The sequence below is a fragment of the Cupressus sempervirens genome, chromosome 1 (genome assembly GCF_028749045.1).
Source record: "Cupressus sempervirens isolate cs-2001-9-10 chromosome 1, ASM2874904v1, whole genome shotgun sequence".
NCBI lineage: Eukaryota > Viridiplantae > Streptophyta > Pinopsida > Cupressales > Cupressaceae > Cupressus > Cupressus sempervirens.
In genome coordinates this window covers 170,190,139-170,205,098 of record NC_143118.1, presented here as the reverse complement: position 1 = coordinate 170,205,098, position 14,960 = coordinate 170,190,139, and the positions used below count along the sequence as shown (strand labels likewise).

At 38.5% G+C, this 14,960-nt stretch overlaps 1 protein-coding gene across 1 annotated transcript in view; it reads right to left on the bottom strand.

The window, feature by feature from the left end:
* LOC149576681 (Mitochondrial substrate carrier family protein) overlaps window positions 1–14,960 on the bottom strand; it is a 63,813-nt gene that overhangs the window by 11,040 nt on the left and 37,813 nt on the right. Inside the window, exon 4 of the mRNA XM_089819101.1 lies at window positions 13,649–14,010. Coding sequence (XP_089675227.1) covers window positions 13,649–14,010 — 362 coding nt within the window. The remainder of the gene's footprint in view (window positions 1–13,648; window positions 14,011–14,960) is intronic.

The following is a 14,960-nucleotide window of genomic DNA, read 5'->3' as shown; positions in this document are numbered from 1 at the left end:
TTTCTATTTTACTCATCATTACCTGCACATTGTAGAAAAGAAATTTGGGAGAACTATGATAAATATCGGAAACTTTTCATTCTAGGTTCAAATGAAAGGACTAGTCAAGTATTCGATGAACAATTAGGTTACACACCTACCCAAATGCATCCAAAAGCCCCAAATTAATCATGTATCCCCATTCTAAGTTGTCATAAGTGCATCCACATCCAAATTCATATCGGCAACATAGAATATAAGTTCATGTCATAGTAGCCGGAAACATCTCAATCTCTCCTTGGCCTAGGGGATACACATCAGATATTCTAACCATAGTTGGCACACTCGCCGATTACTATGAGTAGCAAGAAATTGTCGAGTTTTCTTAGCCGATTGAGTATTTGGCGAAAAAACTCGCCATTTCAAAAATTTGACACCCTCTAAAAAATTGCAAGAGTGATCACCAATTTTTTGGCAAGTTTTTTATAAAAACTCAGAGTTTTCCTTTAAAACTTGGCCGCATGTTAGCTGGAGTGATATAGGTCAAAAAAATTCATTTTTGCAACATCGGTTTTCTTTTGTGCAATCAAAGGCTTGAGGAGGGGAAAGAAGGGTTCCAAGGTATTCTTAGGTGATTGCAAGCGATTCAAAGCGGATTTGAGTGGAATTGAAGAGGATTCCAACCAGTTTTAAAAGACATCTCTTTCTCAGGTAGGTTTCATGAGATTGATTTTTTACTTTTAAAAAATGTTCTATAATTTTCTTGTTGTTTGTAAATGAAATCAAATCATTTGAAAGCATTTCAACTCTATGTTTGAATCATTTGAAAGCCATTCAGCTCTATTTTTGACAATTTTTTTTGAAGAATATGTAAGATTTTTAAAAAACAAACCCTAGCTATTTGTTTAGTTCATAGATCTAAGTTCTAACTTTGTTTATTCATTTTTCTATAAATTTATGTGTAGGGCAGCAGTTAAGCATTTAAAAAGCATGACAAGTTCACCGAAAGAGTGGCCACAAACTCAATGCCCATCTGGACATATAGGCACTCGGCCTAGAAATGCAAGAGATCAGACATGGTGGTATGCCTATGAAGCTCCAAATGGAGCAAATTGTTCATTCCGTGTGAAAAACTTATTTCTAGAGGCATAAACCACTTCAAGTACCACCTTGCAGGCATAAAGAAACATGATTCAACTCCTCGCAAGGTAATTGATGAAAAAAAAAAAAATCATTAATGCCCTACTTGTAGCTACTAAAGAGAAAAAATTAAATAAGGAGGGGGAAATTAGCTATAAGGGCAGCCATAGTTGAATCTCAAGGAGCTCCTATTGATATTCAAAAAGAAAAAGAAGCACTTGAGAACATAGTGGGATCTCTTCATGGCTTGCGAATCCACAAACAAAGTGCCTCTTTTGCCAGTTCCAATCCTTCAACATTACCTAGTTCTTCATCACCATCCACCTCAGGGATAGGGAGTTTTTTTTGTCTAGGAAAACTACTAGATCACAACCATCATTAGAGGGCAATGGATGAAACAAAGAGATGCATGACCAAACTAATATTGCAGCAGCTGATTTTTGGTTTTTCAACATTTCAATGTATGTGGCTGATAGTCACTATTAGTTGAATTTGGTGAATGCAATTTCAATATCGAGCAAAGGGTACAAGCCCCCTTCTCGCAAGGATTTGAGTGGAAGGAATATTTTACTATTTAGTAATTGTAAATAATTGAAATCCACTTGAGTTCATTGTCATATTTTAAATTTTAATTGGTATTTCCTATTTTTTACCAACACTTAATTTTTGTAGGTTGCTTGACAATGTGGTTGATAGGGCAAGAGTATTGATAGAAGACCAAAAGAAAGAGTGGAAGAAATATGGCTGCACTATTTTATCTGATGGGTGAACAGATGTAAGAAGTAGAACCATTATTAATTTCTTGGTTGCTGGCAAAGATAATGTGGTGTTTCAGAAATTTGTCAATGCCTCCAATAAAGTGAAAAATGCACACATTGGCTTTAATGTTGGAGAATGTTGTCATGGAGGTGTGAGTAGAGAATGTGGTGCAAATTATCACCAATAATGCAGCAGCATATGTGGCAGCAGGTAAATTCAATTTTTTATGTTCAATATGAATCATGAATGTAATGCTATGATATTATTCAATTTAGATTTGATGTAAATATGGAAAGTTTGTAACTAAATATTAGTTATTTACTAATTTTTTAGATAGAATCCTCCAAGAGAAGCATCTGACACTTTTTTAATCACCTTGTGCAGCACATGTCCTTGACCTTCTTTTGGGGAACATAGGAAAACTTGATTGGGTGAGTCCAATTATGGAAGATGCAAGGCGAGTCACCAAATATATCTATAATCACCCATGGGTTCTCAGTTTGATCAGAAGGATCACTAGAAACAAAGATTTGGTGAGACCCTCTATCAGAAGGTTTGCAACGTTGTTCTTGATGTTGCAAAGTATTATCGACACAATATTGCCTCTGGAATAAATGTTTGTATGTGCTGATTGGGTTGCTTCACCTTACTCAAAGAAACCTGAAGGAGAGGTTGTGGCACTGATAGTCTGATGATAGTTTTTTTGAAAAGGCTACTGAGATTGTGGAGGTAACTTTTAAAATCAAAACATTTTTTTTTTAGTTGATTCAAATTTCATTATTAATTTATAACTTACTATGTTAGTAACTATTTTGTATTTTCCAATTTTCAAATGTAGACGTCTATGCCCCTAGTTAGAGTCATGCGCATATGTGATGGGCAACAATCCCCAATGGGATGTCTTTATGAGACCATGGATAAGGCCAAAGAGGCTGTTAGAAATTACTACCATGCGGACAGACTCAATTTTGACCCCATTTGGGAAATAATTGATAGGATGTCGAACAATATGCTCCACCAACCCATTCATGCAGCAGACTACTTCCTCAACCCCAAATTTAGGTACTATGATTCTCCTCGAGATTTTACTAAGACTTCATTTTACTTTAATTTTGAAGGTTGTGTACTAAAACTTAGTTTCATTCTCTGTTTGTTTTAGGGCTAATGATTCCTATTCAGATCCTAATGGAGAGGTCATAGAGGGTCTCTCTAAATGCATTGAGAGGATGATATCCAATGAAGCAAAGAGAGACCTTGTTGTGACCGAACAAGTCTATGTGCAATCAAGGGGTAATTTTTTCTCTTCTATGCTAGCAAAGAGAGCAAGAGGCTTTCAAGCCTCAGGTAAATTGTCAAAGTTTAAACTTAAAAACTTTTGCAAATTGATAAGTTGTGTTTTCTGATTATTTTTTTTCATTTCTTTATAACTTATTATGTTTTGTGTTGCAGATGGTTGGCGGTCAGGAAATAACCCAAATTTAAAGAATTTTGTTCTCAAAGTCTTGTGACAACCTTGTAGTGCATCCCATTGTGAGTGCATTTGGAACTTATCTGAGTCCATCCACACAAACAAACAAAAACAGATTGACTCAAAAAAGACTCAATGACCTTGTTTATGCGCACTATTATCTTAAGTTGCACAAAAAAAAGGTGCAGAGTTCAGCACTACCTAGTCCACTTGATTTGGATGAGATAGATCCTTATTCTAATCGGATGACACAAGAGCCAGGTCCATTGTTTTCAGCAAAGCAGGTTGCTGATTTGTAGAGGCAAGCCATGGAGGGGGTGCTAGAATAGATTTTCATTTCACAATGAATGACATTGAGGACGAGAAAATGAGGATTCAGAGAAGGCATTACCAGTGCCACATAAAGGAGTAGATACATCCACTTCCAAGATGCAGAGCCAGTTAGTAAGGATGTCGAGTGAGGAGGCACAGTCACAGACTTCACAATCATGCAGCTCACGCCCAATCCCAGAGTTGGGCACCTCATTGAGGACTAGACCCCTTCTCTTTTCTGCTAGTAGAGCTGGAAAGAGGAAGATGTGATTGTATTGACGTATTTACTATTTAGTATTTACTTCTAGACTTCTAGTTTGACATAAACTATTTACTATTTTGCTTCTCGCCATCCACTCCACATGAAAATGTGATTTTGTACCCACTATGCATTTATATCTATCTAAACTCTACTTGTTTCTTTTGAGTTCTCTTTAATTAACTCATTAAATGCATCTTATCATTGAAAATTGCAAAAAAAAAGTATTTTTTATAAAAAATTAGCAGTTTTTTTAGCTTCCTAAGTTTTTTTTTTAATTGGCCAATTTTTTCCCAAATAAACTTTAAGGGGCTTAGCGAGTTGTTGTCAAGTGAGATTTTCCAACTATGATTCTAACCACATGTGCCATAAAAAGCTTGATTTTTGGATTATGTGGGATGTTGTAATTCAGAAAAATAATTAAAGATGTATATCTTCCTAAATTTAGTATGAAAAAACTTCTCTTGCAAATACAATTTTTTTTTTAGTTTATGGAAAACCTTCACCATTTGAGAAAGACAAATAAAATGTGTCTAGTTCAGCAACCCATTTTTTGAGATAATTAAAATTTTCAATGTGATTCTACTACTTTTGCATATTCTAAATTGTTAAATCAACATTATTTATTTAGCAATTATGTGTCTATATTGTTTTTGAAGTAATGCAAATTTCCTCTGGTAACATTAAAAAAAGTGTTTAAAATATGTACATGTGTTTTATATGAAGATTGTATTCAGCCATATTCACATGGATGTCTTCAAAAAGGGCAGTATCCATATCCATATTTTTATTTGTATTTGTATCCATGCAACTTTGGTTAATGTGTATTATTGTGTATGTCATCTCCATATGAGAGGACTTGAAAAATGGTTGTCTTTGTATCTGTGTTCGTACATCTTTGAAAAAAAAACTTTTATTAGTGCTCTAAATTATGCGATCTTGTTTATTGAATCTTGTAAAGATTTTGTGCCTCGGACAATAAATCAATTACAAAGTAGTTGACATTTGAATAATTAAATATATAACTGATGTTGTCCCATGAATTCCTCATTGCAGCCATCAATCGATTGAATGTGCATGTCGCTATGAGATCAACCATCTTTCCATAGATGCTTGAACATTTATTGCACTATTTTTCGAAATAAGCCAGAGCTGTACTGGCGATGGGCTGGCCATGATGATGCCAACAGCCCAGTGGTAGAGCACTCCAAAAGTAAATGGAAGTTCATAGGTTAAAGTCCTAGCTACTCCATAGGAGTTCTTAAATTGCAAACCATGGCATGACATTCATGAAGATCACAAAATGATATCTTACATTTCATCCTTCCTATCCCATCAATAACATCATGTCAGAATACTTCCACTTAACGTGTTATGCCAATATTTGAATACATAACAACAATACATTAATGTTCCTCAAGAATTGGTTATAGACAAATAACAAACCTATTTAAAGAGATCTAAGACTCTATGATCTTGGATATGGAGTGCACTTGTGCTCCCATCACTTCAAGTGCCTTGATGCACCTCAGGTATATACTAAAAGTAAAAGAAATACTTTAGTAGGACTGAATCCATATGCAAATGACTCAACCCTCATATTGATGGCCTGAAATAAGGAATGAACACAACTAGGTTCATGCTTTTTTCATTCACAATCAGATCAAGAAGCACTGAAGCAAGCATAATTTTCAGCCACCAATTTCTAACTCCCACGATGGCTTCTACCAACTGCATCTCTCATGATGGCTACCTTTTGTGTGTTTCTCACTCGATCGTGGCTCTTGGTTGTGGTTGTAGATAACATCACTCCTCCTTCCTATTTGCTCCCAATCATTTCCTATTTGCCTACTTGTGGTTGTTTCCTGTTTTGGTTTGTGTTTGCTTTTGCGTCTGTACTTCTGCTTTTGCTCTGGTCCGTGTTGTTTGCTCATTGTTTGCTGATCAACTTTGCTCATTTGTGGTGGTTGTTTGCACATTGTAGTTAGATTGGTTTTGCTCTAGCATGCATTGTGCTTTTCCCCACGGGTTAGGTGTAGTCATCTGAGTCTTTCTTCAAATTTGTCTGCTACAAGCCTTCTATGTTGCCCTCCCCCACAGTTGGCTTTCCTGGTCATTCTCAATTTGTCTTTGGCCTTGCAAACTCGATCTTCTCTCACCTGTGGGTGTGTGCCTTTGGGGGCAGTGCGTTGCTCCTAGCCTTCCCTGTCTTTGGTAGGCACTTGCAGATTTTGATGATGGCTCCCCTTTGTTGTTGGTCTCTACTCGTCATTGCTCTATAGTGTGCTTGTCTGTACCCCTGACTGTTGTTTGGTTGTGCCTTTTCTGTATGAACCTCTCTCCTTTGTGTTTCAGTTATTTCTCTATTGGCTAGTGCTCCTCTTTCTTGGTTCAATCGTTATGTTCTGTGTTGTTGGTTTTACGCGAGGTTGAACCTTTCATTTCTGTGTTGTGTTTGATCTGTGATTGTTAGCTCTCTTCCGTGAGGTTACTTATGTTGGTTTTGTGCAGAATTTGCAGAGTTTTATTTATATATGGACTCAAACAGAAACAATGGTGATCTGTCAGATGGCGTGGAGGCCTCAGACTTGTTGCACCCTTCCCTAAAACTTACCACAGGAAACTCCCTCCTGACACCTTAATTCAGCATGAATTATTCGACATGATCAATTGACTGGAAGCAGATAATGTTTTGCTTAAAAACGCTCTTCAGACCATCCAATCTGAGAATGTTGAACTAAAGAAAATGCTCTCCTAGTTTGAACAAACCACAATGAAAGACATTGATATCATAGAAATAAAAAATAAGCAGTATGAACTAGTTACACTTCAGCAAACCCTCAAGAACAAAACCAAGAAGCAACTCCACACCTATACTTTAGTTTGTCAACATTAACACGACCACTCCTTTAGTGGGGCTAGAACTTCTCCATGTTAAACTCTCAAAGGAATGTGCTCAAAGATCTTCTAAGTTGCATCTTAAGGCTTTGTGGACTCCCTCCTCCTCTTTCAGCACATTCATTTCTTAAGGACCAGCTCAACATCTCAAACTTGGCATTGGATAGGGCTTGGCTGGGCTTTAACAACACTCTTCTCCTTTGTTTCCTTTCCTCAATTGATCGCTTGAAAGATGTCAAAACTAGCAAGAAACGATTTCCTCTTCCTACAAAGATTTCCTTGGCTCTATGGAAATTCTCTTTGTCATAGAGACTCGTGACAGCCTCGTTCGTCCTCTTCCTAGCACCTTTAGGTTACTAGTGGCATTTGTGTTCAAGGATGAGGTCAAGTCCTCGGGTAAGGTCAAAGGTTTTGGCAGGATTGCCTATTTGATCAAAGACTTCCTTTGTGGTTTGTTTTAATAGTTCAGCCAGATTCATGTGGATCTGCATTGGTAGGATGGCGCCACATTACAGAGACGTGTACATCACAGTTTGCTACTTCTCGCCGGCTTCCTTGTACTATGAAGTTAACAACTTTGAGGACGGCTACTCCTCTGGGGACCTCCATGAGCACATTACCAAATTTTTGCCATGGGAGACATCACCATTTTAGGGGACTTCAATGCACAAACCATGAGCCTTTTGACCCCCCTCCATGTCCGTGGGTCAAGATCTAATTGAACAACTAAGTTCGATCTAGTTACTTTAGGTTTGCAAAGGTATTCGAAGGACAGATAGGTGCCCCTCACAAGGTGTGGCCGCCATCTATAAATTTCAAACTTGTTGATCCTAAATGGGCTCTCTTGCTTCCCTAGCTCCAACCTTTCAACTTGTTGGCCTCACTGCAGCGGCACAAGTGTCATGGACTATGCTCTTTCATGTGCTTCCTTCATCCCCTCCATTAGTCATTTCACAATCTCTTGCCTCCCCTTGGCCCATCAAGCCCTCCTTAGCCCTACCCTTAGGAGCTCCCCTCCCTCTCCCTCCGCCTCCTTACGCCCCCGCCTCCTCCTTCCCTCCTCTCGTGACTACTCCCCCCACTCGATCCTAATTTTACTTCACTAAAGGTGATTGTAACCATTTTGTCCACCACCTTATACAGCTCCTCCCGTTGGATTTTTTCACCAATTTTGTCAATGCACCCTCCATGTTTGTCTTGGTTGTTGTTGCGTTATGGGAGTCTGCCCTTCTCTCCATTCCCAATCACACCTCCCCCCTTTCTCGTAGCCACAAGCACACGAGCTCATGCCCCATGACTTAGTGGTTTAACGAGGGATGCATGTCCTTCATCTCTTGATTTGTTCGGCTTACTCCACCCTTACCCCCTCCTTTGCTTAATTGAAGGTTGCCTACTATCGCTTTCTTCGCTACAAGAAGCGATTGTTTTCATATCGCACTGTAGATCACTTTGCGCTACTCTCTTGCCAAAGCTCTTTTGGCATACCATGATCCCTCTCACCCCCTCCCTCCACCTTGGACCACAACTCTTTTGTCTCCAACACCTCCACTCTATGAGATTCCCATCCAGTCCCCTCTCCACCTCACCCCCCTGCCCAATTGCCATCTATTCACTCCCTCCAACATTAACAAGGTTATTAGAGGCATGAGTTGTCACAAGTCAATGGAGGAGTAAGGGTTCCAAGCAGAACTCTTCAAGCTTGGTATTACGACTTTGGGTTCTTTCTTCAATATGCTCTTCAACAAAGTTTTGTACATTGGCTTCCCTAACTCTTGGTTGCAACATATTATCTATCTGATCCATAAGTCCACATCAGTGTCAAACCTGGCAACTACACGACCATCATGATTGGGCATACTTCTGCCAAGCTCTACACCACATGTTGAATAATATTTTATCTAGAGAGCTTGATCGATGACCTTTTGGGCTAGGGGGCAAGTCGATTTCCGCAATGATTTTCTGACCATGGACCACATTTTGGCTTTGTGTGCTATCATTAAGGAGGCTTGACGTCGTTCTATGAAAGTCTACTACTATTTTGTAGACTTCCACAAGCCTTTTGACTCTGTTCCTCGAGGGGGTCTCTTCCAACAAATTAGGGACATTGGGATTTTTGAGACTTTTGGTGGCTATCATGAGGCTTTATGAGTGTATTATGGGAAAATTCATGACCTTGTAGGGGTTCTTAGATCCTACTCTGAGCACCATCAGGGTGAAGCAAGGTTGCCCTCTCTCCCCTACTCTTTTTCAGGATTTACTCTGACGGGTTCGAGGGCTTCCTCCATGATCTCATGCTCACTGGCAATGGCGACTACTTACACCAACCTTGATCTCTATTTTATTGTTCATTGACAATGCAGTTCTTCTAGCTTCTTCCTCAAAGAGGCTCTAACGGTTTCTTGATGGATTGGCTTCTTTATGTGACTTGCGCGAGCTAGTAGTGAACCTGGGAAAGACTTGGGTGATGGTCTTCAACTGCTTGAAGACTTCACATCTCCACTTCTACTTTCAAGTGAGGAGGTTGAAATCACATCTTCATATACATACCTAAGGATTAAATTCTCTGGTCCTCGCTTTAGTCTAAGACCTGTCATGCAGCCCTAGATGAAGAAGGGACTCGATTCTTTGGCTATGTGCGTTAGACAACACTTCTAGGATACTTCGACCAAACTGTCCCTCCTGGAATCCTTGGTCAAACAAACTATATGGCTCTATTGTGCGGAAGCCCTCTCTCCTTGAGTCTAACTAGGCTTCAGTTGAGAGAATCCAAACCCTCCCTTCTTTGGTGCATAATCAGATGTCATTGATCCACTCACAATATTATCTTGGTTGAGTTTAGGGCACATCCTTTTAGGCTTGGTGCTATCTTTGATTTGGTTTGGTTTCACCATCATGTTCAGAACTTTGCAAACTTTGTTGAGGGTCGTCAAAGATACTCTTACCTGGCTTATTGCTCTTTCGAAGTGGTTGTTGGTTTTGAGCCTTCTGGCAGAGCTCTCAATTGGTTCGCTCATGCTTTTGCACTTCTTGATTCGGTTGAGATCACAATGAATTGCCTTCCCCCTTTCCAATTCTCTTTTTGAATGCCCCCACTCACCTCCTTCCCTTCCAACATAAGTTGAATGAGCATGTCAGGGTCAACATTTATAGCCTACTATATTATCACGGCTTGGAGTAAGCCTCAAAGGGGGGGGCTCTATCCGAGGATTGCTTCCTACACAAAGCACTACATGATTGTTTTGGCTGGGGTTATTGTGCGTCCCTAGTATCTCAATCGTCCTAGTCCCATACCCTCCATATTTCTCTGGGGTCTCTTGGAGTGGGTTCTCACCAATTATGTATATAAACATATGACCAGATTAACAAAGAGGACAAGATTTGTCACCTCTACTCTCTAGGGGAAGCAGAGTCAGAAACCCATTTTATCTTCCAACACCCCATCTACTATGAACTTAGAGAGAAGTTTTACTACCTATTCAACAAGTACAGGTCCTTCTCCTTGTTCTTAGCTACACCAATCAGCAATATACAACCTTTTATCGCCAGGAGGTCTTGCAGCTTCGGGACCATCACCTTAAGACTTTGTTCTCATCAAGCTAGTCTTCTAACCAGCTCACCACCTCCTCCTCCCCTAAGTCTCTTGCTTGGGGAAAGAAGCGGTCACTTGCTCCTCCTCCTTCAGGTCACACCAGGCCCGTGAGACATCAGAATGGGTGCACTAGATAGCTTCACTCTCCCTCCAACAGCTCTTCGAGATGACTACGATTACGGCCTTATACTAGATCTTATCCTTCAGTTCTAGACTACTTCTCGCTTGTGAGGAGTATCTAGTCTTCCTTGTCTTTTCATGCATTGTTCTTTGATTTCTTGTTTATTCTTTCTGCGGACACTGTTTGATGCTCCCACTATGGGCTTTGGCCTTTGTTGTACATTTTCCAAACCCTTAAACCCATGTGGTCTCTAGTTGGACGTTAAAGAATTTATTTTATCTTATCAATCACAATAAAAGCACTACCTCTATAAATTTGTTTATCTCAAAAGCACAACATAAATGATAATATAACTCAAGCTAAGCAGAAAACAAAGATTGAGTGTCTAGAAAAATAAAAGATAGAAAATGGTAAAAAATTACCACCTTAAAATCTCGAGTTTGCAAGCTATAGCAATTCCTTTAAGCCTCAACAAACATAATTACAAATCCAATAACACAATATCAACAATCCTATTACTCTATAAGCTCCACTTTTAAAAGTTGAAAAGCTAATTGTACATTAAGAGAACCATACCATTTTTTCAACTTCAACCCCCAAATGATGCTTTTCACAACTACTTAGAGAATTTATACATGGATGTTGGAAAAATACCCAGTATGGCAATTTACCAAAGAGGCTGCATTTATTTTCAAATTTATCCAGAACCTTCCTCATTAAAGCAACAAAAAGCAAATTTCTCATGGTTTAAATACAGGAATCAATTAGCACCTCACTATGAGATAGTTAAACTGAGATTCTTCTATGCTACCACAGTTGAAAGTATTGTTTTTATTCTAGTAAGTTGATATATTATCATCTTAGAAAACATTCATGTAGAAAGAATTACTACTCCACTATGTAATGTCCCCTTCTCCGTGCTAGGCCTTTTTGGCGCCTTGCTGGTCTATCTTTCCATCTGGATAGGCTAACGGCATTAATCTAGAGGATGCCAGCCAGTCACAGGAATTTATTTGGTTTCGTTCAGGGAAATATTAAAGTTGAGGAGCTTTTCTATAGTCAATTCATTTTATTTTATAAAATGGATTTATAAGGTTACTTTATGACTTAAGGTCATTTTTATAACAAAAGTAACTTAAGTGACTAAAAGACAAGAATGGCTTTTATCCCACATTGCCTAGTTGTTTGTACTTCCCCTCATATCGAGGTTATAAAAGCAATGAGCTTCCTTGGGTTTGTTACCGTGAAAGATATCAATACATTGAAAGTTGAAATTGGCTGCTTAAATGTGACTAGTTTTCTTAAGGACGAAACCCCTTAAGAAGAATTGGGAGACTGGACATAGCCCCAGCATCTCTTGGAAGATTGCACCTAGGTTCAGGAATGGAATTTGCGGTATGATACATGGTTCAGTCAAACATACATTCAGAAGTAAGTCAGTTAAACAGTGAAAGTATTTGTGAGTTCATTTTATACTAGCTGATTAAGCCGTATGACTAGTATCCACTGTATTTGAGGATGTGGTAAGTGGTTTAGCAGCAGCAGTGGCAAACGATAATCATAATACCAGTATAAAAAGCAGAGGCAGAACAGTGGTTGTCGGGTCACTATCTGGAGGAGGGGGACAGTCATAGTGTTGCAGCAAATACTCATGGGGAGATAACATAGGTGTGGACTCATGGAGTGTGAGTTACTTCTACACCAGTCGGGAGGCATTAATGGCACCTTAATGGCGTAACTGCTGGCCAAGGGTTCTGCAACTATTGGGAGTGTGAACACCTTAACTGCCGTAGGGAAGTAAGGAGGCTGCAGACCCAGACCCGTCAGCCAGTGATAGTATTCAGCAGCAGTCATGTGGACAGTAGGAGATAGGTATCGGGTCTTTCAGCATTCCTGCCCACTAAGGGCAAGCCCAGTTGGAATCGCATAGACAGCCAGCTCTCCCATGGCTACCCCAGGTTCATTGTTGTTTCATTTTGTATCTTGCTTTCATAGAAAATATATCTAATTTTCAGATCCTGGAGTATGAGTGTATGACCATCGCCACGTAGTTGTTACCGCAAGTCCAATAGTGGATGAAACAGGTACATAGTATAATGCATTTTGGAGTGTGATATGATTTTCAGAATTGTTTTCTTTCCAAGCTTTCACATTATATTGAATTTGTTTAGTCATACTATTGCGTCACCGGGATCAGATCATTACACACTATGAATCAGAATATTCTCTGTTCAAAAAAGAGCAATTATAGAAGGTAGTAACTGCATGTCAGTAAGCCACTTCTATACATGAAAGTAAAAAGTGTTTCCTAAGCTAGGGCTTCTTTTGTAAATAGAGTTACATATACACCCACTCTATAAGCTCATTATGTACTTCACTTGGGGCTTGAAAGATATTTATATCCTCCTGTCTTCTCTGTGTTTATGCCAGCAACAGAGACGTATTGATGTTATAGAAATTATATATTCGAAATATCACTCCTATGTTATTTCCAAAAAAATACAGTTCACTAAATCAATGTAAATACTACACTTTTTTTTGGGTGTGTGGGTGTGAATATATGTATATATATATATATTGTTTATTTTTTTTCTGATGCATTCCGGTATTATTTTCTATATGTAGACTTCAATATTCAGAGCCAATACTACACTTTTTACATTTAAATTTGCGTCTGTCCAATCATTGGATTTTTTGCATTCCAGTATGCTTCCTATAAGTAGAGTTGACTACTTGGAACAAATACTACACCATGTTCAAATAAATATGCCTGTGTTCTATCCTACTTATTTACATTACATTACAGTGTTTTTTTTCCCTATAACTAGAGCTTGAAAACTTCAAGCTAGTACTATACAATGTACAACAAAATATGCTTATATCCAATTGTTTCTTTGTTACATTCTTATTAATTTGCAATGATATAAAAAGTGATATATTGCATACTGAGTTAACTACATTTGACAAGCAGTTCTTTTGATGTTTTGTGATAATACCTATACCATTTGAGCAACAAGCCCTTTAAACAGATAGGATATCCTGTGTGCTGAATAATGAACATATGAAACATCAATTCTTAACTAGCCAATTAAAAGCACAAAAGGAACTTCAAATATTTCTTACTAACTACAGCGGTGCCTTCGGACAAGCCAAGTGTGTCCTTGCAGAACTCAACACTCTGATCATAAGAAGCGAGCATTCCCATATTCAGAGCCATTGCTCTAACAACAGTTGGACCTGCTCCTTTCCATAGGGCTAGAACCCCTTCATCAGCTACAATACGATAGAGTGCATGGAATGCATTTTTGTAATGCCGGCGCTGGGCAGCTGGCAAAGTTGCATCTGCTTGCATGCGAATAAGAGCCAAATCTGCAGGACTTCCAAAACATGCTCCAATGGCTCCAGCTGTTAATCCACACAAGGCCTTCTGATAAAGTGGTAGTGGTTTCCCATCATTGGCAGCAACTGCTTTGTTTGTCAATACCCTACAAAAGCATACCATGATTAAAGAACAGAAAAGTTGTACTAGATGATAATAATCAATTATATTATAATAATGTATGTTCTATCAAACTATTACCATATGATTATAATACTAAAAATTGAGACATTGTGTCTAAAATGATGCGGATAGAAGGTAATTTATTTTTAACTTGGCAATTTCTACTTGAACAATGCCACGCAACCTTTCTCATCACTGCTAATCCATTAAACCGGATAGTTGAAAAAACTAAGTTGCACACACTTCTGAACCTACTGACACCTCACTAAAGCACCAAAAGAACCAAATGTAAGCAAGCCAAATGAATGTGTTGATTATGACCCCAAATTTCCAATGTGAGTGCATTATAGATTTTGTTAATGAATAGCATCAAAAAAAAATTTACATTACAAACATAGCTTTCATTCCTCAGAATTATGTCCAGGGTCTCCAAGAGACCAATAACTTACTTCTAATTTACCTAACATTAATAATTAAAGTGTGTTTACGAAAATCTTTGGGGTTGAAATGCACAAAACCTATCTATTTGCACCCTCTTCAAGTCACAATGCAGGTCCTCATTACTAGAACCATTGCAGCAAAAGTCTTTCTCGGGGTTGCGTTAGTAAACCAAATGATAAGGTATTTTTCAATTAATTGATTAGACGTAAATAACTTTCTAAGACGCCATTGTAGTCGGCAATTGGTTTGTAGTCGGCATTCGGTAATTTAAGTATTTAATACTTGTGTTAGTGGGTAGTTAGAAAGCGGGGAGTGTGTCGATTGGTTTCTAACCAACCGACCCCTTTATAAGCAGATTGATACTTGGACATTGTACATTTCATGGTTTCTTGGTGATATTAATAAAATAAAATTGTTCCTCACCTCCATTAGGGTAACATTGTGGTATAGTATATTGGTGAGTCTGACAGTGATAGTTGTATGATATTCTGT